At 45.4% G+C, this 27,058-nt stretch overlaps 1 protein-coding gene across 6 annotated transcripts in view; it reads left to right on the top strand.

The window, feature by feature from the left end:
• Positions 1–27,058, top strand: part of RCBTB2 (RCC1 and BTB domain containing protein 2) — a 101,290-nt gene that overhangs the window by 21,977 nt on the left and 52,255 nt on the right. For all 6 annotated transcript variants that reach the window (XM_063426017.1, XM_063426014.1, XM_063426016.1 and 3 more), the window contains 3 exons: positions 147–300; positions 9,847–9,997; positions 13,492–13,658. In XM_063426017.1, the coding sequence (XP_063282087.1) occupies positions 178–300; positions 9,847–9,997; positions 13,492–13,658 (441 nt within the window). In that variant the 5' untranslated portion in view covers positions 147–177. The remainder of the gene's footprint in view (positions 1–146; positions 301–9,846; positions 9,998–13,491; positions 13,659–27,058) is intronic.

Raw genomic sequence — 27,058 nt, 5'->3', positions numbered from 1 at the left:
TGGTAGGATAACAACTTGCCTTTAATTCTTTGAGGTTTAGCTTGTATTTGGCTTGTTTAAATGTCAAATATATTTATAATTTTCACAATTGTTATTTTTTTTTTTTAAACAAATAACATTTAGCTTCCATGTGTGTTTACTTTTAGATTGTGTGTGTGATTACCAGCTGCCCAGACAATGGTAGACATTGGAAAGTGGCCAATATTTGCTCTTTGCCCGCAAGAGGACCTGAAGTTTATCCACCAAGCCTGTGTGTTTGGTGCTGGAAATGAGGTTTTATATGTAACGAAGAATGATGAGGTAAAAACATTTTGTGAAATAAACAGATGCTATACACTTTACACTTTCTTCTACACTAAGAACAAACTGCAGCTTTGTAAGGACCTACTGGTTCGAGATTACACTAAAGAATTGAATGAAGCAACTTATCTACATACAGTATGTTGGGACACAGCCTATGTATAATTTTGCAGAATACAGAAATATACGCAGAAACTTTAGCATGTATTTAATATTCTCTAAAATATGTATGTGTCTTTGTTTTACAGAATATTCTTAATTTTTAAAGCAGGGGTGGCCAAAGAAAAGCTCCCAGCTCCCTCAAGAGTTTAGTCAAACATTGTTTTTGGAGGTAGTAACTCTTGTTGGAATGGTCTCCCCTGTAACATCACTCTCCCTCCCTGCAGGTGTAAGGGTCTCCAATCTCCTGGAGAGCAAGGGCGCCATGGGTGGGGTGCGCCATTGGTCATTGTTCCAATATGCTATGTACTATGTTTTGCTGATGACAGACATTTTATGCACAAAATTAACATTAGCAGCCTGCAACGTTTCGTATTCAACAAAACACACAGACTCCAAGCACCATGCCACTTCAAATCAGTGACTAGAACTTTTAATTTGGGTATGAAAAAAAAATATATACCCTTTTCTTAAACGTTTACTCAAGCATTTCGTTATGGAATGGTGCACACAAAGAGTTTACCCCCTCTGCTGCCAGTGATGTAGTGCCACGTTCAGCAGTGTCATTAAAGTGTCAATAGCTAGCCTGGGTTGGCTAATGTCTATTTTGTCCATGCTGGACATCTATCTGGGCATCCAATGATGGCAACAGCAGGTGCCCAATGGCAGTATTTCAAATTGGGAATAGTTCCAGGGGAAAAAAAAGAATAAAGTCGAGTTAAAAGGAACATTCAAAGCACTATAACCACTACATAGTGTGCTATCACGGCTCCCCAATGTAAGTAGTCAAATCAATCCGTAACGTTTTACCTTCTTACGTGGGACATTCCGGGAGCCGCTCCCCGCCTTTCTGTCATCCTCCAAGAGTACCGTCTACTAGGAGCTTTAGTTGGCTCTCCTAAGTTAAAACCTGCAGTGCAGCACTAGCTCGCTGGCTGAGAGCATAAGCTTATATTTTGCAGCCAATGAGCTAAGCCCTCCTCCACCTGCTGAGAGCTTGAGGCTGAGAGAAGGAAGGCAGCGGTGCATGGTGGACCCCACAGAAAAGTCAAAACATTACTAAATGGTTTGATTACTCACATAGGAGCACCAGGGCACTGCTGGCAACTTAAACCATTAAATCACTAGGAAATTAAACTTCATACAAATTTTTTTGTTGGCTTTCAAAGTGAACATTTCACAGCAGGATAATAAAATATTGATATTTAATGTGAACAACAATAAAGAAGTTAAACACTAATAAATTAATATTGGAGTTGGAAGACTATTCAGGGGAGCTCCATAAATGCTATATCATAGTAGATACCGTATGCCCTTTGAAAAGGAGTGATTTTGAGAGAACATTAGTCCTTCCATGTACATACAGCAAACAAGGCTGCCACAAGTGATCCACCACCAGAAATTTTGAGAAACACATCATGTTTATGGAGCTGTTTCTCCACATGTCAAACTTAACTCTCTGGGCTCTTATTTAAAATGTAGGACTATCTAACAACATGCGGGAGAGTTGGCAAGTTGGATTAAAAATAAATCTTTCAGTCCCTGTATGTGTGCTTTAGAAGCCATGTTTGTTGCAGAATATCTTGATAATTAAAGTGTACATCTCTGCTCGTGTTGATAACTAGCACGTTTCATAGTTTTGATGGATTTCCTGTGCTGCTAAATCTATTTTAAAGTAAAACTGCATTTAAATGGATGTATCTTCAATTACCAGAGAATCATGGCAGAGTTGGCTTCTGTCTCTCTGGTTCTAAGTAATACTGAATACTAATATTATGCACTTGGATCTTTATGCATTAATTACATTCCAATATAACGCTGATCGTTCAATAAATTGGACTTAACAAACATACTTCTTGTTCACTTGCACCCCCTGCTGGCTTTTTTATATAAATAATGGTAGGAGACAAACCGCACTTATTTACAGCAGTTTTCAATTTATCCAAGTTGGAAATATGTACCAAAAGCTTTACAAATAAATATAAATCTATATTGTACACAATTAAAATCTTGGTGGCAAAATGAATGCAAAACGTGTTACTATAGATTAGTTGGATAATTTGTTATAATTCAATATTTTTGCTGAAATATTGTCATTTATATTTCAATTTGGTGCAGTCTGAAGTTTAGTGAATAAGCAATCCTTTATAAAGCAGATTGGTCACACATTGGTTTTTAATGAGGATTCATTATTAAAAATGCCAAAGTGTTCTTAAAAAATTCACCCTATTTTAGTAGCTACTCTCTTAAGATGATTTAGCCACTATTTGAGATGGGTGCCCTTGAAGGCACAGATCAACTAAAGCAGCTTGATTCATCTTTTTAAAGCATTTACATACTGCTTAATAGTGACAGCTAGATTCTGTTTACCTTGGGTAAACACATGTGCCCTCCAAGGCACAGATCAGCTAAAGGCTAGCAGCAGTGTCAACTTGTACTTTGGTTGGAAAACCGTGATCTAGGACACTTATAAGAGATAGCTATCTCTACCTCTATAGACTTAGAGCTTATCAGCTGCCCGACTTCCTACCACTATCTCATTTACCTTTCTATAACATACTAGTGCTTCATTGGTTTATTTATACCACTCAGTCCTTTTTAGGACTCTTCTGTACATACCTCTAGTAGCCACACATAGAGCTCGAGCACTGTTTAGCCGAGGGCTCCCCCTGGCACTCATAGCAACTAGGACAATACGGTATAACATATTTTTTATAGTGACACCTCTTACTCTACTGTTGCAACTCAGCTCTTGCGCTACCACCACCATATGTATATTTTCTATTTTTTTTTCTTTCCCCCCCTACCCACCCTTTTTTTTTTTTCATATGTTTAGCACTGTATATATTGTGTTAATAATCACTTAGCAAAATTTTCTAGTGTGGTTATACTGCCACCGCCTGGCCATACTATAAACAATTTTATTGAGTGCTACAATAAAAGTTACGTTTTATCAACATATTCGGTCTAGAAACTCTGTTTCCTTTTTTCTTACTCCTGGGTTCATGCCCTACCTTCTTAGCCTACAGACTCCTTATTGATTCTCCCACCCCCTCCCCCTTTTTTTTTTATTTGAGAATGCCTTTCAACTGTCTAACTCTAAAATCCTACTTTGACATCAATCAGACAATTCTCATCTTCCCATGAAAAGTAGTTTCCTCTCTCAATGCACTTGGACAAGATTGTTTCATAGGATTTCATTAGGGGACTTTAATTTTGTGTTCGTAGGCACACATGAAAATACAGTGCTCACCTGGTAGCATAGATCACAAGAATATGTCAGGGTATTCCTGCACTTTCATATACCACTTCTACATGGAAACATGAATCATATTGGCTTATATTTGTTTATTTGGTTATAGCTACATCATGTACAGGGAGATTTCTGTTCTTTTTACGTAATAGTATATATAGATATGCTTTCAATTCAGAAGCTTTCAGTGGTTACTAGTGGTGCTTCTCTATAGTGCTGCTTGATTATGTTAAGATATACAGTTAAAGAATTAGTAAGTATACACTGTACCTTTTAAAACTGTTCTCTTCACATTGATATTTTAGATGTGAGGGCTATTCTCAATATGTCTCATGCTGCAAAAATACAGAGAGAATCGCCATATTAACAAGTGATACTCAGGGGACTCTCTGTTGGTGTCAGACTGCTGAAACCAGTTTTACAAAAAACCAGGGACACACTAACACTATTACCACTACAGTGGGTTGTAGGCGTTATAATACTTGCTTTAGAGTGCCCCTTTATTATAGCTAGTTTAAAGCGGCACTGTCATGCCGAACTTACCTTTCCTCAATCTCTTCCTCTTCTCCCCCTCTCTCAGGATCTGTTATTCTTTTCTTCCTGTCTTCTTTAGTTTTCTTTAAAATCATAAGACAAAGTAGGGACTCTGTCTTATGGAGGATTCCTCCGCTTGACCAGCTCTGACCAGCGGAGGAGCAAAGTGTGCTTCATTTCCGCTGGTCAGAGCAATTTTCCCATGATCCCTAGCTTTCCTCCCAGTTCCCACAATGCTTCCTGTCAGTATTGCCGAACGTCCTGTCACTTAGACAGAACGCCGGCAAAACTGCCGAATTGCATCCTAACAGAATGAGCACTGTTTCTCCATTGGTGTTAGGATGCAATTCGGTACTTGGTTCGGATCGGAATTTCATTCTGATGAATGAAACCCCGATCCTATTCATTGCTGTGGCTGCATCTTGCAGCCGCTTAGTAGATAACTCCCTAATTCCCACGGTATCAGGGAGCTATCTACTAAAAGGCTGAAAGACCTAAACTGGTCTTTCAGCCAACTTTACTAATACTAAGTAAAAATGAATAGTAAATAATATGCCCCTACTCGCTATACCGCGAGTAGGGGCATGTCTAGTAAGCAGTGAGCAGCCTGTGGCTGCTCACTGTAAAAAAAAAAAAAAAAAATAGCCCCCCACCCCTAAACGACGGGTGGGGGCTGTAAAGTAAAATAAGGGAGGGAGACCTATTGTCCCCCCCCCCCCGGCCCCCACCCCTGAGCGGTGGGTGGGGGCCATAAAGATAATGAGGGGGGGGGGAACCTACTGTCCTCCCCCCCCCGGCCCCCACCCCTGGGCGGCGGGTGGGGGCCATAATGGTAATAAGAGGGGGGGACCTACTGTCCTCCCCCCCCCGGCCCCCACCCCTGGGCGGCGGGTGGGGGCCATAATAGTAGTAGGGGGGGGGGGACCTACTGTCCTCCCCCCCCGGCCCCCACCCCTGGGGGTCGGGTGGAGGCCATAACAGTAGTAGGGGGGGGGGGGACCTACTGTCCTACCCCCCCCGGCCCCCACCCCTGGGCGGCGGGTGGGGGCCATAATAGTAGTAGGGGGGGGGACCTACTGTCCTCCCCCCCGGCCCCCACCCCTGGCCGGCGGGTGGGGGCCATAATGGTAATAAGAGGGGGGGGGACCTACTGTCCTCCCCCCCCGGCCCCCACCCCTGGGCGGCGGGTGGGGGCCATAATAGTAATAAGGGGGGGGACCTACTGTCCTCCAGCCCCCGGCCCCCACCCCTGGGCGGCGGGTGGGGGCCCTAATGGTAAAAGGGGGGGGGGGGCCTACTGTCCTCCCCCCCGGCCCCCACCCCTGGGCGGCGAGTGGGGGCCATCATAGTAATGGGGGGGGGGGCTACTGCCCCCCCCCGCCCCCACCCCTGGGCGGCGGGTGGGGGCACTAAGTAAATTCCCCCCCCCCCCATCAAGGTGACTAGGGGTGCCCAAGCCCCTAGTCACCCACCCCCCACCCAAATAAAAAATGCCCCTACCTACCCCCCTCACCCTAAAAAATAGTGAGGGGGGAATAAAATTGCTAACCTGTAAAGTAAAATTAAACTTACCATTCGACGTCTTCTTTTTTCTAAAATCTTCATTTTTCAGCCCCAAAAAAGGCCAAATAAAAAACCATCAAAAGCCGTCGAACTAAAAATAAAATAAAAAACCCGAGCGCAAAAAAAAAAAAACCCGACGAAAAAGAAAAAACCCCAGCGCACATAAAAATAATCCATCTTCACCCATGGAGGGCTCCGCGCAGACTGAGCTCCGCAGGGCGGGGCAAGGCTTATAAAGCCTTGCCCCGCCCTGCAATTAGCCTAAGAACACTCTGATTGGTGGGTTTAAGCCAATCAGAGTGCTCTTTGTAATTTTACAAGCGTGGGAAAGTTCTTTGGAATTTTCCCACGCTTGTAAAATGACACAGAGCACTGTGATTGGATGGCTTGAAATCCATCCAATCACAGTGCTCTGTGTCATTTTACAAGCGTGGGAAAGTTCTTTGGAATTTTCCCACGCTTGTAAAATGACACAGAGCACTGTGATTGGATGGATTTCAAGCCATCCAATCACAGTGCTCTGTGTCATTTTACAAGCGTGGGAAAGTTCTTTGTCATTTTACAAGCGTGGGAAAGTTCTTTGGAATTTTCCCACGCTTGTAAAATGACACAGAGCACTGTGATTGGATGGCTTGAAATCCATCCAATCACAGTGCTCTGTGTCATTTTACAAGCGTGGGAAAGTTCTTTGGAATTTTCCCACGCTTGTAAAATGACACAGAGCACTGTGATTGGATGGCTTGAAATCCATCCAATCACAGTGCTCTGTGTCATTTTACAAGCGTGCGAAAGTTCTTTGGAATTTTCCCACGCTTGTAAAATGACACAGAGCACTGTGATTGGATGGATTTCAAGCCATCCAATCACAGTGCTCTGTGTCATTTTACAAGCGTGGGAAAGTTCTTTGTCATTTTACAAGCGTGGGAAAGTTCTTTGGAATTTTCCCACGCTTGTAAAATGACACAGAGCACTGTGATTGGATGGATTTCAAGCCATCCAATAACAGTGCTCTGTGTCATTTTACAAGCGTGGGAAAGTTCTTTGTCATTTTACAAGCGTGGGAAAGTTCTTTGGAATTTTCCCACGCTTGTAAAATGACACAGAGCACTGTGATTGGATGGCTTGAAATCCATCCAATCACAGTGCTCTGTGTCATTTTACAAGCGTGGGAAAATTCCAAAGAACTTTCCCACGCTTGTAAAATGACAAAGAGCACTCTGATTGGCTTAAACCCACCAATCAGAGTGTTCTTAGGCTAATTGCAGGGCGGGGCAAGGCTTTATAAGCCTTGCCCCGCCCTGCGGAGCTCAGTCTGCGCGGAGCCCTCCAGGGGTGAAGATGGATTATTTTTTTGTGCGCTCGGGTTTTTTCTTTTTCGTCGGGTTTTTTTTTTTGCGCTCGGGTTTTTTATTTTATTTTTAGTTCGACGGCTATGATGGTTTTTTATTTGGCCTTTTTTGGGGCTGAAAATGAAGATTTTAGAAAAAAGAAGACGTCGAATGGTAAGTTTAATTTTACTTTACAGGTTAGCAATTTTATTCCCCCCTCACTATTTTTTAGGGTGAGGGGGGTAGGTAGGGGCATTTTTTATTTGGGTGGGGGGTGGGTGACTAGGGGCTTGGGCACTCCTAGTCACCTTGATATGGGGGGGGGGGGAATTTACTTAGTGCCCCCACCCGCCGCCCAGGGGTGGGGGCGGGGGGAGGACAGTAGGTCCCCCCCCATTATCGTTATGGCCCCCACCCGCCGCCCAGGGGTGGGGGCCGGGGGGGAGGACAGTAGGTCCCCCCCCCTTTTACCATTAGGGCCCCCACCCGCCGCCCAGGGGTGGGGGCCGGGGGCTGGAGGACAGTAGGTCCCCCCCCCTATTACTATTATGGCCCCCACCCGCCGCCCAGGGGTGGGGGCCGGGGGGGGAGGACAGTAGGTCCCCCCCCCCACCTATTAATATTATGGCCCCCACCCGCCGCCCAGGGGTGGGGGCCGGGGGGTGGAGGACAGTAGGTCCCCCCCCCCCTTATTACTATTATGGCCCCCACCCGCCGCCCAGGGGTGGGGGCCTGAGGGGAGGACAGTAGGTCCCCCCTCATTCCCATTATGGCCCCCACACGCCGTCCAGGGGTGGGGGCCGGCGGGGGAGGACAGTAGGTCCCCCGTCCCCCCCTTATTACCTTTTTTTTTTTTTTTTTTTTTTTTTACAGTGGGGCATTGGGGAGATTTTAATCTCCCTTGTGCTATTATGGGGGTCATATTGACCCCCATAGAGTGAGGAGGGGACCTGGGGGGCTTATGAAGTGGTGGGGAGCACTGCTCCCTGCCGCTTCTGTCTTTACATATTGCAAGGAGGGATCTGCACGCCGGTAGCTCCCTCCTTGTAATAAACCGAACAAACAAACGAACACTGATACACAGTGTTAGTTTGTTCGTCTGATTTTTTCTATTCATTCATTCGTCTGTCTGATGAATGAATGAATAGGTGAAATTCCCGTTCGCATGTCCAGGTGTTTCACTGGGCATGTGCGGGAATCTCAGGGCTATCTAGTGTGGGTAGATGACGTGTCCCACAGGGACTTCACCTACCCACACAAAGATGGCGGCGCCCTGAATATAGATCGGGGCAGAAAATAAAGAATAAAAAATAGGTAATGTGGGGGGCATAGGGGCATTTGGGGGTGACTAGGGGGTCGATTGGATGTAGTTGAGGCGGGAGGGGGGTTAAAAAAAAAACGGAATTCGGCATGACAGTGCCGCTTTAACGTGATATAGTTAATTGGTAACTTGATCCAAGAGATCATAATTAAAGGATCACTATAGTGTCAGGGAAAACAAATTGGGTTTCCTGACACTATAGTAACCTGAGGGTGCCCCCAACCCTCAGGGTCCCTCTCCCGCGTTTCTGAAGAGTTAAAACCCCTTCAGTTACTCTCCTTATTCCACCGCCGGGCTCTCTTACCTCTCCTCCCCCGCCGACGTCAGCGGAGCGGAATGCTTTCCTATGGACGCTCTGCGTGATGGAGGCATAATATGCCTCCAGCGTCGCAGATGCGCCTCTAGTGGCTGCCCGGAAGACAGCCACTAGAGGCTGGCTTAACCCCAAATGTAAACATAGCAGTTTTTCTGAAACTGCTATGTTTGCATCTGAAGGGTTAAAACCTGAGGGACATTGTACCCAGACCACTTCATTGAGCTGAAGTGGTCTGAGTGCCTATAGTGGTCCTTTAATTGAGAAATTAATTAACATCTTTGCAGAAGAAAGACCAGAACTAATTTGGAGAATTGCATGGGAATTGTGAAGATGCTCTATTTGTCATGAACTAATTTCTAATAGTATTTTACTGTTGCTAAACCTGTATTATCCATCTAAAAACTGCCTATTTATTTCCAAAACGCTTACAATCCGTTATTTAAGAAAACCTCACAGAAAAAAGTGTGAAATAAAAGAAAATAACATTTTGAGGAAATGATCCCAAAGCACCTAATTCAAATGTATTTGCATTTTTGCCAATTACTCTTCAAGCTTTTTTAAACTTTTACTTCTTGAATTTCAGTCTGACTTCTTCTTATTTGTTTAATATACTCTAACCTTTTTTTTTTTTTTAAATCTCTAGAACAAAAGCAAACTGTGTTTTGTAGGTTGGAGGAAATAGGGATTGAACACAGTACCTGAATTCCACACTAACAAATACATGGTATCTTAGTTCTTCCCAGACTTATTTTAGGAGATTTGTGTTTAACGAGCCAAGATGCATCGAGTGCTTATCTTTAATAAAACTTTCTCTCTTGCATAAATAACGACCGTAATACAAGTCCTATGAATGCCCTCTTTTTTGGATATTCTCTATTTTCTTTCTATCTCAAAAGCTGGATTATGTTTTCAAACCCCCTACAATGATGTCATCTGTATATTATACACTGTAATGCACAATTTGTCAGCCACCATGCAGTGTGGATTCCCTAAAGAAACTATAATGTTTTTTTCCACTTCTTAATTAAATCACAGATTTGAGTTACTTACAGTTTTAATAAATGATTTGCAGGTTTTTGTTATCGGAACCAACAGCAGTGGCTGCTTAGGGATCGGGGATGCTCAAAGTACTATTGAACCAAGACGACTTGATGCTCTTTGTGGAAAGAAAATAGTCAGTCTGAACTGTGGAAGTGGTCCGCATGTTGTGGCTGTTACGTCTGGTAGGTGTGTAATAAAAAGAAATGAGCTAAATCAGTATGTTACTGTATTTTGAATCAAGTGGGTATTTTTTTAAAGGAACACTATAGCGTTAGGAATACAGGGACTAGGGCCCCGTTCCGCGGCGAATAAATGGTTAATTAACCATTTATTTGCTTACCTTAATCCAGCGCCAGGCTGCCTCGGTGCTGGTGACCTATCCTCCTCCATCGACGTCCGCTTTCGAGTGGAGCCGAAAGTGCATGCACGGCCAGAGGCGCTTGCGCACTCAAACCTAAGTAATGCTTTCCTATGGGGATAATTTTGATGCTGGAGGTCCGTGAGGACGTCCAGCGTCAAATAAGTGTGATTTACTCAGTGTACATTGCGGAAGCGCCTCTAGTCAGGGAGACAGCCACTAGAGGCTGGATTAACCCTGCAGTGTAAGCATAGCAGTTTCTCTGAAACTGCTATGTTTACAGCTGCAGGGTTAACACTAGAGGGACCTGGCACCCAGACCACTTCATTAAGCAGAAGTGGTCTGGGTGCCTATAGTGGTCCTTTAACCCCTTAAGGACACATGACATGTGTGACATGTCATGATTCCCTTTTATTCCAGAAGTTTGGTCCTTAAGGGGTTAAGTCTACTTTGCAACCAGTAGGATAATCTTTTTGTTTTAAAGCGAGTCCAGGAATTGATTTAGAATCCCTGCGCTATCATACCCCAAACCATGGCTGATTCAGGCCGTTTGGACTTACTTTGTATACTACCATTTGAAGTTGACATTATTTACAGTTGAGATGGTACATTTTTGAATTTCATTCATGATTTCATAAAGAAATTGCACTGCACAATGGTTTAAAAACAGCAATTTGTTCAATGAGTAAACCACTTGGAATTGCTTTTAAATCCCATTTGTCCAATTTACACTGCTGCCGCCGCCATTGTTAAATGACCCCCTGTAGGTGTTTTCTATGCCTGAACACTGCTTAAAGCGGCACTGTCATGCCGAATTCCGTTTTTTTTTTAACCCCCCTCCCGCCTCAACTACATCCAATCGACCCCCTAGTCACCCCCAAATGCCCCTAAGCCCTCCAGATTACCTCTTTTTAATTCTTTATCTTCTGCCCCGATCTATATTCAGGGCGCCGCCATCTTTGTGTGGGTAGGTGAAGTCCCTGTAGGACACGTCATCTACCCACACTACACAGACTCTGAGATTCCCGCACATGCCCAGTGAAACACCTGGACATGCGAACGGGAATTTCATCTATTCATTCATTCATCAGACAGACGAATGAATGAATAGAAAAAATCAGATGAACAAACTAACACTGAGTATCAGTGTTCGTTTGTTCGTTCAGTTTATTACAAGGAGGGAGCTACCGGCATGCAGCTCCCTCCTTGTAATATGTAACTATAGAAGCGGCAGGGAGCAGAGCTCCCCACCACTTCATAAGCCCCCCAGGTCCCCCCCACAGGCTGCTCACTGCTTACTAGACATGCCCCTACTCGCGATATAGCGAGTAGGGGCATATTATTTACTAATACTAAGTCATCTTTACTTAGTATTAGTAAAGTTGGCTGAAAGACCAATTCAGGTCTTTCAGCCTTTTAGTAGATGGCTCCCTGATACCGTGGGAATTAGGAAGTTATCTACTAAGCGGCTGCAAGATGCAGCCACGGCAATGAATAGGATCGGAGTTTCATTCATTAGAATGAAATCCCGATACAAACAAAGTACCGAATTGCATCCTAACACCAATGGAGAAACTCTTCTCATTCTGTTAGGATGCAATTCGGCAGTTTTGCCGGCGTTCTGTCTAAGTGACAGGACGTTCGGCAATACTGACAGGAAGCATTGTGGGAACAGGGAGGAAAGCTAGGGATCATGGGAAAATTGCTCTGACCAGCGGAAATGAAGCACACTTTGCTCCTCCGCTGGTCAGAGCTGGTCAAGCGGAGGAATCCTCCATAAGACAGAGTCCCTACTTTGTCTTATGATTTTAAAGAAAACTAAAGAAGACAAGAAGAAAAGAATAACAGATCCCGAGAGAGGGGGAGAAGAGGAAGAGATTGAGGAAAGGTAAGTTCGGCATGACAGTGCCGCTTTAAAGGGATACTATAGTCATGAAAAAACTTAAGCTTAATTAAGCAGTTTGGGTGTATAGATCATGCCTCAGAAGCCTCACTGCTCAATTCTCTGCCATTTAGGAGTTAAATCATTTTTGTTTCTGTTTATGCAGTCCTGGCCACACCTCGCCTGGCTGTGACTCACACAGCCTGCATGTAAAAAAATGGTTTCAATTTCAATCAAAGAGTAAGTTACTTTAAAAGTTTTCATCTCCTGCTCTGTAAATTGAACTTTAATCACACACAGGAGGCTCCTGCAGGGTCTTGCAAGCTATTAAAGGAACACTATAGGGTCTGGAACACAAACATGCATTCCTGACCCTATATTGTTAAATCCACCATTTAGGTGGCTCTTCCCCCTCTCCCTCCCAAGCATTGGATTGGCTAAAATCTGCAAGGAGGCAGGATGGGGACGGGGCCAAGCAACATTTTGGCCAATCAGCACCTCCTCATAGAGATGCATTGAATTAATGCATCTCTATGAGGAAAACTCAGCATCCCCATGCAGAGCGTGGGGACGCTGAATGGCAGTGCTGCCTACTGTGCAGCACCTGCCCCAGGAAGCACCTCCAATGGCCATCTGATGAGTGGCCACTTGGAGGTGTCCCTAGGGGCAATGTAAACACTGCGCTTTCTGTGTGAAAAGGCAGTGTTTGCAAGGAAATGCCTGAAGGCAATGATTATACTCCCCACTAACAGAGCAGGAGAAAACAATTTTTAAATTAAACAGAATTTACAATAAAGGAATTTACAATAAAGGAACAAGTTGACTCTTTACAGGAAGTGTTTAGGTTAGGACTAGGACTGCATAAACAAAGTTATTTAACTCCTAAATGGCAGAGAATTGAGCAGTGAGACTGTGGGAGCATGATCTATACACCAAAGCTGCTTCATAGGTGTATGTATGTATGTGTATATGTATTGAAATCTGCTTTTTATATTAAGTAAACAATACAAACTTTTGATATCTCTTCAGACTTTATCTACGGTAATATTTGAATAACTATAGTTGTGTGTGAAAAGTAAACACTGATATGAATACACATCATTTGTTTATGATCCTGCATATTCTCAACTTTATATGTGATGTGAATCATGCTTAAATATTTTTCAGTCTTGGCATCTCGTGAATTTGACAACTGTTATTGAACAGAACACTAGCAGATATTGTGTATGCTGTATTGTATAAACTATAGATAAGGATTAGTAGGAAAACGCCAAAAGAACCCACGTATGGGGAAAAAAACCCTTCTAAGAATCCACTAATATATTTATACACAAAAATATCTTAAATAAATCTGATACAGTAATGTTTATCTTGATCGTTCCTTAGTTGGGGCATAACCATCATAATCATGAGATGCAACATTTGTTTTTCTACAGAGGGTGACATATTCAGTTGGGGCCATAATGCCTATAGCCAGTTGGGCAATGGATCGACCAACCAAGCACTGACTCCTTCTCAAGTTTCCACTAACTTAATAAGCAAAAAAGTTGTTAGCGTGGCTTGTGGCTCACATCATTCAATGGTAGCAACATCTGATGGAGAGGTAATCACATTCCTGTTCTACATGGTTTGGTTGTTATTAGTACATTATTTGTTTACTCTGTGAGTGTGGATAATGTATGTAATTGTGTATAAGGATCTTCATGTGTACTTGCTCCCTGTATCTCTTCATACTTTGTATATGTATTTTTGTTTTGACCCACCTAGGCATGCTATTTTTGCAGATCAATGCTGTAAACCTTTTTCTGATCATAAAAGACAAGCTTTCTCAGAAAGAGGAGCAAATGACTAAACAGTGTTTCTGGATAAATTTGTAACTCAAACCAGCAACTCTGAAAAGCACAGTGATGGATCCATCAACATTAAAAATAAAGATTAAAAATCAGAAAAGAAATAAAATCTAAATAGCAAAATGCCTTAGGCTACAAGGGCTGAAAAACTACATAACACTTTCAATAAATGCAAAATATAATACTGCTGGACTCAGTCTCTATAAAACATACCCAAGTACCAGTATTTTAACCAACACCAAATGCCAGAGAACACAACTTTGTATTACATTAGTGCGAGATCACAGAAAGAATTAAATCCATAAAAACACGAATTTAAAATCTCCATAGTTTAATAATCAATTCATATGGACAGTTTCATAGAGCAGTGTTGAATCTGTGTGAAAATAAGATCACAATACCCTAGTGCTCACCGTAAATTATGCTTTATTCAGACAATTAAAAACATCTACATCACCCAAGAAGACACGTGCGTATCAGGAGCGTAATTCCTTGCACACTGCTGAACCAGTGTCTTCCCTTGAAGCTTTCTTAGGAGTCTTGACTCCATCTCCTCCATGATTAGCAAAACTATGAAAATGGAATGGTTTGACCCAGCACCAACCACCAATACACTCGGATGTGTCACATGGGGCTTGCAGTGATGTATGTGATTATGTATAAGGATCATCATGTATCCATGCTCCCCAGATCTCCTATTCTTTCTATGTATATGCCTTTTTTATGAGCTTGATTGCACCTAGTCATATTATTCGGTAGATCAAGGCAGTGAACATTGTATGATTTGTGCATAGGAGTCATTCCCACCCTTTTGTCTCCTTCTTTAGAAACCTACCAAATATTGTGAGTTTCTCACTGACCTGCTAAAGTTTGGGTTAGGCCAACCGTTGCAGCCATTCTGTGTTGTCCAGGTTGACCAAAATAGAAATTGATATTGTAAAAAAAGTAATTAAGGCATTTTCAATGGCAGCAGATCTTAGATGCTGGGTAAACGCTGTCAGGGTTATTCACCAAAGTAAATTCTTAGTGAATTTTATATTTAAGACCAAAATGGAATACTACAACAACTTCCTCTGAATTAAGTTGTTATGGTGTGGGGAGGTCCCAAGCCACTTGGTTTAATATCAGACTATTTAAGAACGGGTTAATAGAAATGTGCAGGGCTATGTAATAAAGTGAGAATTTCAAATGAATTCAATGTGAATTTTAAATTTAAGGATAAATTGGCTAAGATGGAAGCATAACTGACTAAGAAACACTATAGCAGCTTCGATGGAGTAAAGTTTTTGTGACAAGAGGAAGTCCCAGATGTTGGTTTACCTTCAATGTTTAAACTGTTAACCAATGGTTTAACTCCAAAGTCTTAATTAAATCTGACGCACGTCAGTCCTGCTCCTCATTTACGATTGATACAAGGCACCTCAGACTGGGTGCTTGTGATATACTGAATGTGTTGGCTATCAATTGCTCCCCATCTACAAAACTACGTGAAACTAAATATGTGTATCTGTGAAAGGGGAGCTACTGATTGCAGAGGCGGCTCTAGACTTTATGAGGCCTTAGGCGAAATGCAAACATGAGGCCCCACTAACAAAAAAGTGTCACATATACACATTGATGCACTGTCTACCTGTGTACGTGCCTGACATAGAGTATCCTTGTGTGTGTGAATGTATGTCTCTGTGAGCATGTTTGCGTTTTTGTCTGAGACCCTATGTGTATGGGGTAGCTGCTTGAAGTGTGTTGTGTGTATAGGGGGGGGGGGGTGATGGTGAGAGGGTGAGGGGAGGGTGATGGTGAGAGGGTGAGGGGAGGGTAATGGTGAGAGGGTGAGGGGAGGGTAACGGTGAGAGGGTGAGGGGAGGGTAACGGTGAGAGGGTGAGGGGAGGGTAACGGTGAGAGGGTGAGGGGAGGGTAACGGTGAGAGGGTGAGGGGAGGGTAACGGTGAGAGGGTGAGGGGAGGGTAACGGTGAGAGGGTGAGGGGAGGGTAACGGTGAGAGGGTGAGGGGAGGGTAACGGTGAGAGGGTGAGGGGAGGGTAACGGTGAGAGGGAGAGGGGAGGGTAACGGTGAGAGGGAGAGGGGAGGGTAACGGTGAGAGGGAGAGGGGAGGGTAACGGTGAGAGGGAGAGGGGAGGGTAACGGTGAGAGGGAGAGGGGAGGGTAACGGTGAGAGGGAGAGGGGGTGCGATGGTGAGGGGGTGCGATGGTGAGAGGGAGAGGGGGTGCGATGGTGAGAGGGGGTGCGATGGTGAGAGGGGGTGCGATGGTGAGAGGGGGTGCGATGGTGAGAGGGGGTGCGATGGTGAGAGGGGGTGCGATGGTGAGAGGGAGCGGGGGGTGCGATGGGGAGAGGGAGCGGGGGGTGCGATGGGGAGAGGGAGCGGGGGGTGCGATGGGGAGAGGGAGCGGGAGGGGGGGTGGTGAGAGGGAGCGGGGGTGATGGTAATGTGAGAGGGAGGGGGGTGATGGTAATGTGAGAGGGAGGGGGGTGATGGTAATGTGAGAGGGAGGGGGTGATGGTAATGTGAGAGGGAGGGGGGTGATGGTAATGTGAGAGGGAGGGGGGTGATGGTAATGTGAGAGGGAGGGGGGTGATGGTAATGTGAGAGGGAGGGGGGTGATGGTAATGTGAGAGGGAGGGGGGTGATGGTAATGTGAGAGGGAGGGGGGTGATGGTAATGTGAGAGGGAGGGGGGTGATGGTAATGTGAGAGGGAGGGGGGTGATGGTAATGTGAGAGGGAGGGGGGTGATGGTAATGTGAGAGGGAAGGGGGTGATGGTAATGTGAGAGGGAGGGGGGTGATGGTAATGTGAGAGGGAGGGGGGTGATGGTAATGTGAGAGGGAGGGGGGTGATGGTAATGTGAGAGGGAGGGGGGTGATGGTAATGTGAGAGGGAGGGGGGTGATGGTAATGTGAGAGGGAGGGGGGTGATGGTAATGTGAGAGGGAGGGGGGTGATGGTAATGTGAGAGGGAGGGGGGTGATGGTAATGTGAGAGGGAGGGGGTGATGGTAATGTGAGAGGGAGGGGGGTGATGGTAATGTGAGAGGGAGGGGGGTGATGGTAATGTGAGAGGGAGGGGGGTGATGGTAATGTGAGAGGGAGGGGGGTGATGGTAATGTGAGAGGGAGGGGGGTGATGGTAATGTGAGAGGGAGGGGGGTGATGGTAATGTGAGAGGGGGTGATGGTAATGTGAGAGGGGGTAATGTGAGAGTGAGAGGGGGTAATGTGAGAGTGAGAGGGGGTAATGTGAGAGTGAGAGGGGGTAATGTGAGAGTGAGAGGGGGTAATGTGAGAGTGAGAGGGGGTAATGTGAGAGTGAGAGGGGGTAATGTGAGAGTGAGAGGGGGTAATGTGAGAGTGAGAGGGGGTAATGTGAGAGTGAGAGGGGGGATAATGTGAGAGTGAGAGGGGGGTAATGTGAGAGTGAGAGTGGGGTGAGGCTGAGGGTGGTGGGAGGGTTATGCTGAGGGTGGTGGGAGGGTTATGCTGAGGGTGGTGGGGGGGGTGAGGGTGGTGGGGGGGTGAGGGTGGTGGGGGGGGTGATGCTGAGGGTGGTGGGGGGGGTGATGCTGAGGGTGGTGGGGGGTGATGCTGAGGGTGGTGGGGGGTGATGCTGAGGGTGGTGGGGGGTGAGGCTGAGGATGGTGGGGGCTAGGGGTTGTGAGGCTGAGGGTGGTGGGGGGGTGGAGAGGCTGAGGGTGGTGGGGGTGATGGTGAGGGATGAGGGTGAGGGTGGTGGGGGATGAGGGTGAGGGTGGTGGGGGATGATGCTGAGGGTGGTGGGGGGGGTGATGCTGAGGGTGGTGGGGGCTAGGGGTGGTGAGGCTGAGGGTGGTGGGGGTGATGGTGAGGGTGGTGAGGCTGAGGGTGGTGGGGTGGTGAGGATGAGGGTGGTGGGGGCTAGGGGTGGTGAGGCTGAGGGTGGTGGGGGGTGATGGTGAGGGTGGTGGGGGTGATGGTGAGGGTGGGGGGGTGAGGCTGAGGATGGTGGGGGCTAGGGGTAGTGAGGCTGAGGGTGGTGGGGGGTGATGGTGAGGGGGGTGATGCTGAAGGTGGTGGGGGTGAGGCTGGTGAGGCTGAGGGTGGGGGGGGGTGATGGTGAGGGTGGGTGAGGCTAGGGGTAGTGAGGCTGAGGGTGGTGGGGGGTGATGGTGAGGGTGGTGGGGGATGAGGGTGAGGGTGGTGGGGGATGAGGGTGAGGGTGGTGGGGGATGATGCTGAGGGTGGTGGGGGGTGATGCTGAGGGTGGTGGGGGGGTGATGGTGAGGGCTAGGGGTGGTGGGGGTGATGGTGAGGGTGGTGGGGGTGGTGAGGCTGAGGGTGGTGGGGGGTGATGGTGAGGGTGGGTGAGGCTGAGGGTGGTGGGGGCTAGGGGTAGTGATGCTGAGGGTGGTGGGAGGTGAGGCTGAGGGTGGTGGGGGGTGGTGAGGCTGAGGGTGGTGGGGGGTGATGGTGAGGGTGGGTGACGCTGAGGGTGGTGGGGGCTAGGGGTAGTGAGGCTGAGGGTGGTGGGAGGTGAGGCTGAGGGTGGTGGGGGTGAGGCTGAGGGTGGTGGGGGTGATGGTGAGGGTGGGTGAGGCTGAGGGTGGTGGGGGCTAGGGGTAGTGAGGCTGAGGGTGGTGGGAGGTGAGGCTGGTGGGGGGTGAGGCTGAGGGGGGTGGGGGTGAGGCTGAGGGGGGCTGGGGGTGAGACTGAGGGGGTGATGCTGAGGGTGGTGGGGGTGGTGGTGGCTAGGGGTGATGATGGTGAGGGAGGTGGTGTGGAGATGGTGACTGAGGGGTTGAGGCTGAGTGTTGTGGGGGGTTATGGTGAGCCTACCTTGATTTCCCTGGTGGTCCAGTGGGCTCCCTGGTGGTCCGGTGGCCACTGCTCCCGGTCTGCAGCTCCGCAGAGCTGCAGACCGTGTAGTCTCGCGAGATTTCAGAGCGTTGCCGTGGTAACCCGCGGCAACGCTCTGATTGGCCAATTCTTGCGAGTCACATGGTCTGCAGTTCTGCACACTGCGGAGCTGCAGACCAGTGTCTGCGATGGTGGCCGGGCAGCCAGGAGGGGCCTCGCACCCGGCGGCATACCGGGCAAGCCGCCGGGCCCACTCCTGGTGTCAGGTCCTCGGTCAGTGACCGAGGACCTGACACACTCTGCCAACAGGCGGTTTAGGCGGCCGCGAGGCCCCCGCCAGCGCGAGGCCTTAGGCGGCCGCCTAAACCGCCTAATTAGAGAGCCGCCTCTGACTGATTGGCTGAGAGCGTCAGCTGACACTCACAGCCTATTAGCAGCACTGAGTTCAGTGTTTACTGATTGAAGCCTCAAACTCTAAGTGCAGGTGCGAGCTTAAATACTTTGGGGTTAAAGCACTCTTAACACAGAAATAACCGTGGTGCCCAGAATGTACATTTAAGCTAGATATGCTTCCTGTTTCGCTACTTTGGCCTTAATTTTTATTTGACGTTGAATTCTCACAATTCTGCAAGTTTATATCAACCATTCTTAAATTGCTTGATATTAAATCAAGTGGTGGCCCAAGGACACAATAGTATCAATCCACCACAGTGAGCTCAGAGACATAGAAACATATAATGTGATGGCAAATAAGAACCATTCGAACCATCTAAACTGCCCAATTTTCTAAATACTTTCATTCGTTCCTGGCCTTATCTTATAGCTAGGATAGCCTTATGCCTATCTCATGCCTGCTTAAACTCCATCACCTTTTTATACATTTTATAATCTATATATATTTATATTTAGTTATTATAAATAGAATATATTTATTTGCTTTAGAAGTTTTTAGATTCTTACTTATTTATGGTTCATCTTTCTAGCACTGCTATCTCATAGGTGTCTGGGTATTATTGTATAACCCCTCCCCCACTGATTCTGCCTTCTTCACTCCCTCTCTCATTAATGTGATTGACCTTGCTTGGAAACTTTGTCAAGAGTTTTCAGTATACAAGCAAAACCCTTTCTTCTGCTCTGCTGGATCAGAAATATATAGGTATCACAAGTGTCACAAGTCTTTTATTTATAGCGTTAATTAGGGAACAGCCTTGTCCATCTACCAATTCCTATTCTCATTATTATTTTTTGTAGGGATTACTCACTCTGCCTCCTTGTGGTGGCCGTTCAGAATACTAGTAAGGGAGACAGATTATTGTTTGAACATTTTACTTGATCTGACATAGACAACAGGCGTCATTTGATAATACAACACATTATTACGTTAGTACTTTTTTTGAAAGTATTTTTTTTTAAGTACTTAAACTGATACTTTTTTTTAATATTATTGAAGTATTTTATTGGAAATACTCTGATTAATAATTACCTAAATAAATAGGATTTAAATATTGCAATCAAATTGTGTTTTCTCTCCTTTTCCTTTCCCTCTTTTTTTTTTTTTTTAAATTCTTTATTTTTGTTTGTGCATGAATTTAACATTCTGGTCTGCTGCGCCACAATAGCCGCAGGGGGCCTTACAACAGTAGAACATTAAATGGCATAAGAAAATACTGTGCACATTTTTGTTTTTTTAAGGGTCGGGTGGGACTTGGTTTTGTCAACACATATTATAGTATTGAGGCTTTTCCTATTCATCTGTAGCATTAAGACATATTGCATTTCTTACTTAAATTACACGCTAAACAAGTTGTACGTCAGACAATTGAACTTTTCTGCATCAACGCTAGGCTAGAAAGGTTTATGAGATTATTAGTTACGCTTAAAGTTTGTTTATGTAATTAGTATTGCAGCTTCAATCATCCTATCTAACTTGGTAAACTGTCCTGGGTCATATTGGTACATAGTACATTTAGTTAGTGTTACAGACTATTCTGTTCTATCTAGCTGTCAGATACACAACATATAACCATAGCCCCAATATATAGTAAAAACCAAAGAAAAACAAGTTGCGCTCTCTCCTTTATCCCTATGTATTTTTAAAAACAAATGGAGGTCTTTTAGTTACCTCCAATGGCCATGGGAGGATGAGCCCACCTGCCAACATCAAGGCAGACCCCCCTAGGTGGGTCCTAACTCTAACCATTCACCTTGCTTCCTTGAACCTCTGGCAAAAATCTCTGAGACAGAAAGGGGTATTTTTTATATACACTCAAGGAAGCAAGGTGAATGGTTAGAGTTAGGACCCACTTAGGGGGGTCTGCCTTGATGTTGGCAGGTGGGCTCATCCTCCCATGGCCATTGTAGGTAACTAAAAGAACTCCATTTGTTTTTAAAAATACATAGGGATAAAGGAGAGAGCGCAAGTAACTTGTTTTTCTTTGGTTTTTACTATATAACCATAGCCTCAGTTGGTGTTGGATTAATTAAATAAAATAACATAACAAGCATGGGTAAAATAGTTCCTTTTCTTTTTAACACCAGTTTGAGCTATTTGCCACTTGGACAATAATAATCAGTTTTTCTTTTTTAGTAAGCTCTCAATGCTCTATTATGGAGCTCTATAAAAGAGTATATACAAAGGATATATTTATGATACCAGTATCCCATAAATCAACCCTCTATACTTGTGTGTAACAAGTTATAAAGCAATGTTATAAACACTGAGATAGCTGTAGACCAAGCATGTCAAACTCAAAGGCTAACACGGGCCAAATAAACAAGGTTTAAGTTTAAGTGGGCCGCAAAAAAACTAAAACGTCAGTTTTATATAGAAACGTAGGTTTATTTTGAAAAGTACAGTATAAAAAAAGTTGCCTAACTGACACTGGAGATCCTCATGCTCGTAGGGCTTCAAAGTAAACAAAAGAGCGAATTTATTTGAAGGAGAAGTACATTAACATAAAACTAATGTTTCAGTCCAACTACCTTGACATATTAAGAAACGTTTGGTAATGGGACTGAAGTGGTGAATGTATGCTGTTGCACGGCTATAAAAAACAAACTGTTATCGTGTTGATTTTGAAGTCCTATGAGTGTGTTCATCAAGTTTGATGATCTCAGCCAAAGTGAAGATCTCGGCCAATCCTATGATTTCCCAGAGGAAAGCATTGGGAGGCTATTGTGCAAGTGTGACAAAAAGCTGCGCGGCCAATCAGCATTTCCATGGGGAGCGTTCAGCACCTCCATGCCGACCCAATTTAATACACTGCCCCCTCCCGACATTCTAATACACTGCCCACAAATCCAATACACTGCCCCCTTCACTCAATCAAATTCACTGCCCCTTACTCTAATTCACTTCCTCTACTCTAATTAAATATACACTGCCCCACTCCCACCACTCTAATTTAATACACTTCCCTCCCTCTACCCAATTTAATACACTGCCTCCCTCAAATTAATACACTGCCCACTCCCTCCTCCAATTTAACACATTGCACACTCCCTCCCCCAAATGAATACACTGACCCCTCCTTCCCCCAAATGAATACACTGCCCACTCCCTCCTCCAATTTAATGCACTGCCCACTCCCTCCTCCAATTTAATACACTGCCCCCTCCCTCACATTAACAAACTGCCCCCCCACCACCACTCTAATACAGGAAGGTCCCCCAAGCCCCTCTTCATCTACCTTAAGATGAGCCGCCTGTACTCCAGTTCCAGCTTTGCTCTTCTCTGCTCAAGCAGGCCAGACGCTCCTCTGACACTGCGAGCAGGAGGGAAGGGGGAGTGGTTGGTCTACTCTGCAGACAGACAGACACTCTGCGCTCTTGTGGGCGTGGGAGGGAAGACGAGAATCAGACAGGAAATATCTTTCCTGTTTTGCGGCTGGTCTCCGGCACAGCAGAAAGCGGACCCAGGGCAGGTGTGCCGCAAATATATTCATTGTGGGCTGCAAGTTTGACATGCTTGCTGTAGACTATAGTGCAAATTGACAAAGTTAAGGCATAGTTCTTCTTGATTAGAAAGGCCTCTTGTATGGCTTATATGGCACTTGTGGCATTTTTCACATGCTGGATATTCTGAATTAGTCTGTAACAAGTTATTTGCATTATGGTATCTATATGCCTATTCTCTGTTAAAGGAACACTCCATACACCATAACCACCACAGCATGTTGGTGCCGTCTCACAGTAAGGTGTCAAACCATTTTACTAGTTATCACATGCATATGAGTCTGAGTTGGCCTGTTATTTCTTGTTTCACAAAAGTTATAAAAGAAGATTATTTTGTTGTCCTTGTATAATAATTGTAAGGCAGAGCCCAGGCCCAGTATTTCTTGACACAGTGTTAATTTTGTAAACAAAATATATTCATCATTATTATTATTATGATATTTATATAGCGCCATCAAATTCCGCAGCGCTTTACAATGGGTGGACGAACAGACATGTAGTTGTAACCAGACAAGTTGGACACACAGAACAGAGGGATTGATGACCCTGCTCAATGAGCTTACATGCTAGAGGGAGTGGGGTAAAATGACACAAAAGGTAAGGATAGTATTAGACTAATGACAGTTGCAGAAGAGGAATCAGTCAGGAGCTATTAACAGTTTAATTGATACGCTTTTATGAAGAAGTGGGTTTTTAACGATTTTTTTAAGGAGTGGAGACTGGGTGAGCATCTAACAGAGGAGGGTAGCGAGTTCCACAGGAACGGTGCAGCCCTCGAGAAATCTTGAAGGCGAGCATCAGAGGTGGGAGTACGGACAGAAGATAGACGTAAGTCTTCAGCAGATCGTAAGGGCCTAGACGGGACATACTTGTGTATAAGGGAGGATAGATAGGTGGGAGCAGCATTATGTAGAGATTTGAAAGCAAGAACCAGAATTTTAAATTGAGCTCTATATTTTATAGGAAGCCAATGTAGGGACTGACAGAAGGGTGAGGCATGGAAGATGAGCCTCGCTGCCGCATTCATTATGGACTGTAACGGCGCAAGTTGGGAGCACGTAAGACCACTGAGAAGCGTATTACAGTAGTCAAGGCGAGAAAGGACAGTGGAATGGACCAACACCTTAGTCGCATCTGGCGTTAAGTAGGGGCGGGTGCGCGCAATGTTTTTTGAGATGGAAATGACAGGATTTTTTTTTTTTTTTTTTAAATTCTTTATTTTTGCTGTGCACGCAAATTGTACAGAGTGGCGAGAGGTGCCCCAAAAGCAGTCCTTTGGCCTTTCCCACGCTTGACATGTGGGGCACAAGAATGACAGGCACCATTTTTTTTTTTTAACAGACTTAAACACTTAGCTTTAGACACATATAAGTAGTTATAAGTAAGTTAACATACACTTAGCTCTAGACATATATAAGTAGTTATAAGTAAGTTAGCATACACTTAGCTTTAGACATATATGAGTAGTTATAAGTAAGTTAGCATACACTTAGCTTTAGACATATATGAGTAGTTATAAGTAAGTTAGCATACACTTAGCTTTAGACATATATGAGTAGTTATAAGTAAGTTAGCATACACTTAGCTTTAGTCATATGTAAGTAGTTATAAGTAAGTTAGCATACACTTAGCTTTAGACATATATAAGTAGCTATAAGTAAGTTAGCTAATGCTGGTACAGTATAAACATCTTGCAGAACAGTCAACGCTTTGTAAGTAAATTAAATTATAATTATGAGTAAGTGAGTCGCTTCATTACTTATATCACCCCCGCCGACCGGGACCACCATTGTTGCCTCTGCTGGTGGCAGTCTTCCTGGCGGTCCAGAGACCCCACGCTCAGCGAGAGTCCCATGAGCTTGAAAAATCCGCTCTGCCTTGTGATCATGCCGAGAAGTGAGTGTCCATCATGGCAGGTATCAGGACGCAGTCCCCCCATGCTGCATTGTGGAGTGTTCGTTGGTTCCCATAGGGCTGTAGCTGTGCGGGAGTGTGCTCGTCTCTCCGATAATCAAATTGTCGGCGTCTGCCGTGAAGGGGAGCCCGGTTTTCGGTCCCTGGGTGAGTCTGTTACAGGCTTGGAGTGGGGCGGATGGTCGGCTTGTCTCCGTGTCAGAGGCACTTTCCGTCTGTTTGCGAGTTACCTCCTATGCCGCCATTGCATTCGTTGAGTGAAGTGACTGCGGGGGTAAGTGAACTCGCTTCTCGGCTCAGCCCCATCTGAGAGCTGGGGCCACCTTGTCAGTCTCGGGCGCCTGTGTTAGGTGTTAGTCTGTACTTCGTCGCTTGCGCACATGGCGCCCGCCATCTTGGGCCTAGCGGTTAGACCTCTCAGCTTCGGCCGTGGTTTCCCGATCAAGGCCTTGGGGTGAGGACCGGGATCACCCCCCCGGTCCATAGGGGGGGGAACGAGGCCGAGTCCGCCCAGCGTTGTGCTCCAGGTTGGGTGCTGTGTGGCAGGCTAGTGGGGCAGCGGCCATCCGCCCCACTCACCACCGGAGTAGGCCTCAGGCAAGTCCGTGAGGATTTCCCCTCCAGGGGACTGTAGCTCGGAGAGCCAGCCTCTCCCTGGATCCAGCGGTCCCCCTGCTTCAGGCTTCGTAGCCGTCGGTCGGCTTTTCGGTATATAGGCATGTTTTTAAATCGATTAATTAAGTGGTGTAGCAGGAGCTCTGCTGGCCTGCGACCGACCAGCTCGGCGGCCCGGCCCCGCCCAAATGACAGGATTTTTAGCGATAGATTTAACATGAGGCTTGAAGGAGAGGTCGGAGTCAAAGAGAACACCTAGGCAGCGAGCCTGCGTGGTGGAGCTGATGGTAGCACCGTTGACTTGGAGGGAGACAGACACAGGAGTAACAACACTTGAGGGAGGAAAGACCAGAATTTCAGTTTTGGTCAAGTTTAGTTTAAGGAAGTGGGCAGCCATCCAGTTAGAAATAGCAGAGAGGCAGTCAGAGACACTAGTCAAGCGGGACGAGGAGAGATCAGGAGAGGACAGATAGATTTGCATGTCATCATAGTTTGAAGTGAAAGTCCACTCAGCTCTCCCAAAGGTAGGGAGGCTGGGTGGATTCAAATTACAAATGTCAATCATTGAGTGTGTGTATGCCAGTGTTTGTGTGAGAAAATATGTGTGTGTGTGTGTGTGTGTGCATGTCAGTTTATGTGTGTGAGAGAAAATATGTGTGTATCAGAGTGTTTGTGTGTGTCTGTTTAGGTGCCTGCCCCCCTTCGTGAGAGAGGTGTTTTTACTCACCTTTTCCCCCACGCCGTGCCAGTTTCGCCGTGGCTTGTCCCGCCTCCATGGCTGAGATCATCAATCTTTATGATGTCCGCTACACCAATGCTTTCCCATAGGAAAGCATTGGGAGGATATAGCGCGTGTTTTCTATGGGTAACATTCAGCACCTCCGTGCAGAGCTGAAAAGGCAGTGTTTACATGAAAATGGCCGAGGGTATGATTATACTCACCAGAACAACTACATTAAGCTGTAGTTGTTCTGGTGACTATAGTGTCCTTTTAACTTTGGAAGTTAAAATAAAAATGTCTCTTTGCTATGGTATAGTAAAAACTATTGGAGCAATGGTCTCTAAAGTGGATTCAGTTGCATTTATGGTTTTCCCTGCTGTTTTATGCAGTATACTTTCAATCTACAGGTTATAGTAATCTAATTTTACTTTTATATTATTTGCTTGTATTCGTTCCACTAATCAGAAAACAACGTGTACTCCTACATAAATAATATCTTCAGATATGCATTAAAGGGACACTATAGGCATCTAATTGAAGTGATCTGGGTGCAGTGTCCATGCCCCCTTAACCCTACAATGTAAACAAGACAGCCAATAGAGATGCTTCATGTGTTTTCAAGGAGTTTAACTCTGTAAAATGACTTTGGACTTTTGCAAGCTTTGAATGAGGACAACCAGTGTCTTCAAAATCTAAGCAAAGATTCAATGTTTTCTGTGGTGAAGTTCTGATACATGCACAGCATTAGGTCCTCCATCGGCATGACGTTGCTGGAGGAGGAGACAAAGCCACCACTAAAAGAACTCTAAAAAGAACTCAGGGCTGGAATTAAGGTAAGTATTTGTTAAAATATACACTGCTCAAAAAAATAAAGGGAACACTTAAACAACACAATGTAACTCCAAGTCAATCACACTTCTGTGAAATCAAACTGTCCACTTAGGAAGCAACACTTGTTGTTGAGTGACAATCAATTTCACATGCTGTGTGCAAGTGGGATAGACAATTGGCAAGACACCCCCAATAAAGGAGTGGTTCTGCAGGTGGTGACCACAGACCACTTCTCAGTTCCTATGCTTGCTGGCTGATGTTTTGGTCAC

Source organism: Pelobates fuscus, chromosome 1, assembly GCF_036172605.1.
Source record: "Pelobates fuscus isolate aPelFus1 chromosome 1, aPelFus1.pri, whole genome shotgun sequence".
NCBI lineage: Eukaryota > Metazoa > Chordata > Amphibia > Anura > Pelobatidae > Pelobates > Pelobates fuscus.
Note: the sequence above shows the minus strand (reverse complement) of the source record. Positions and strands in the feature narration are given on the sequence as shown.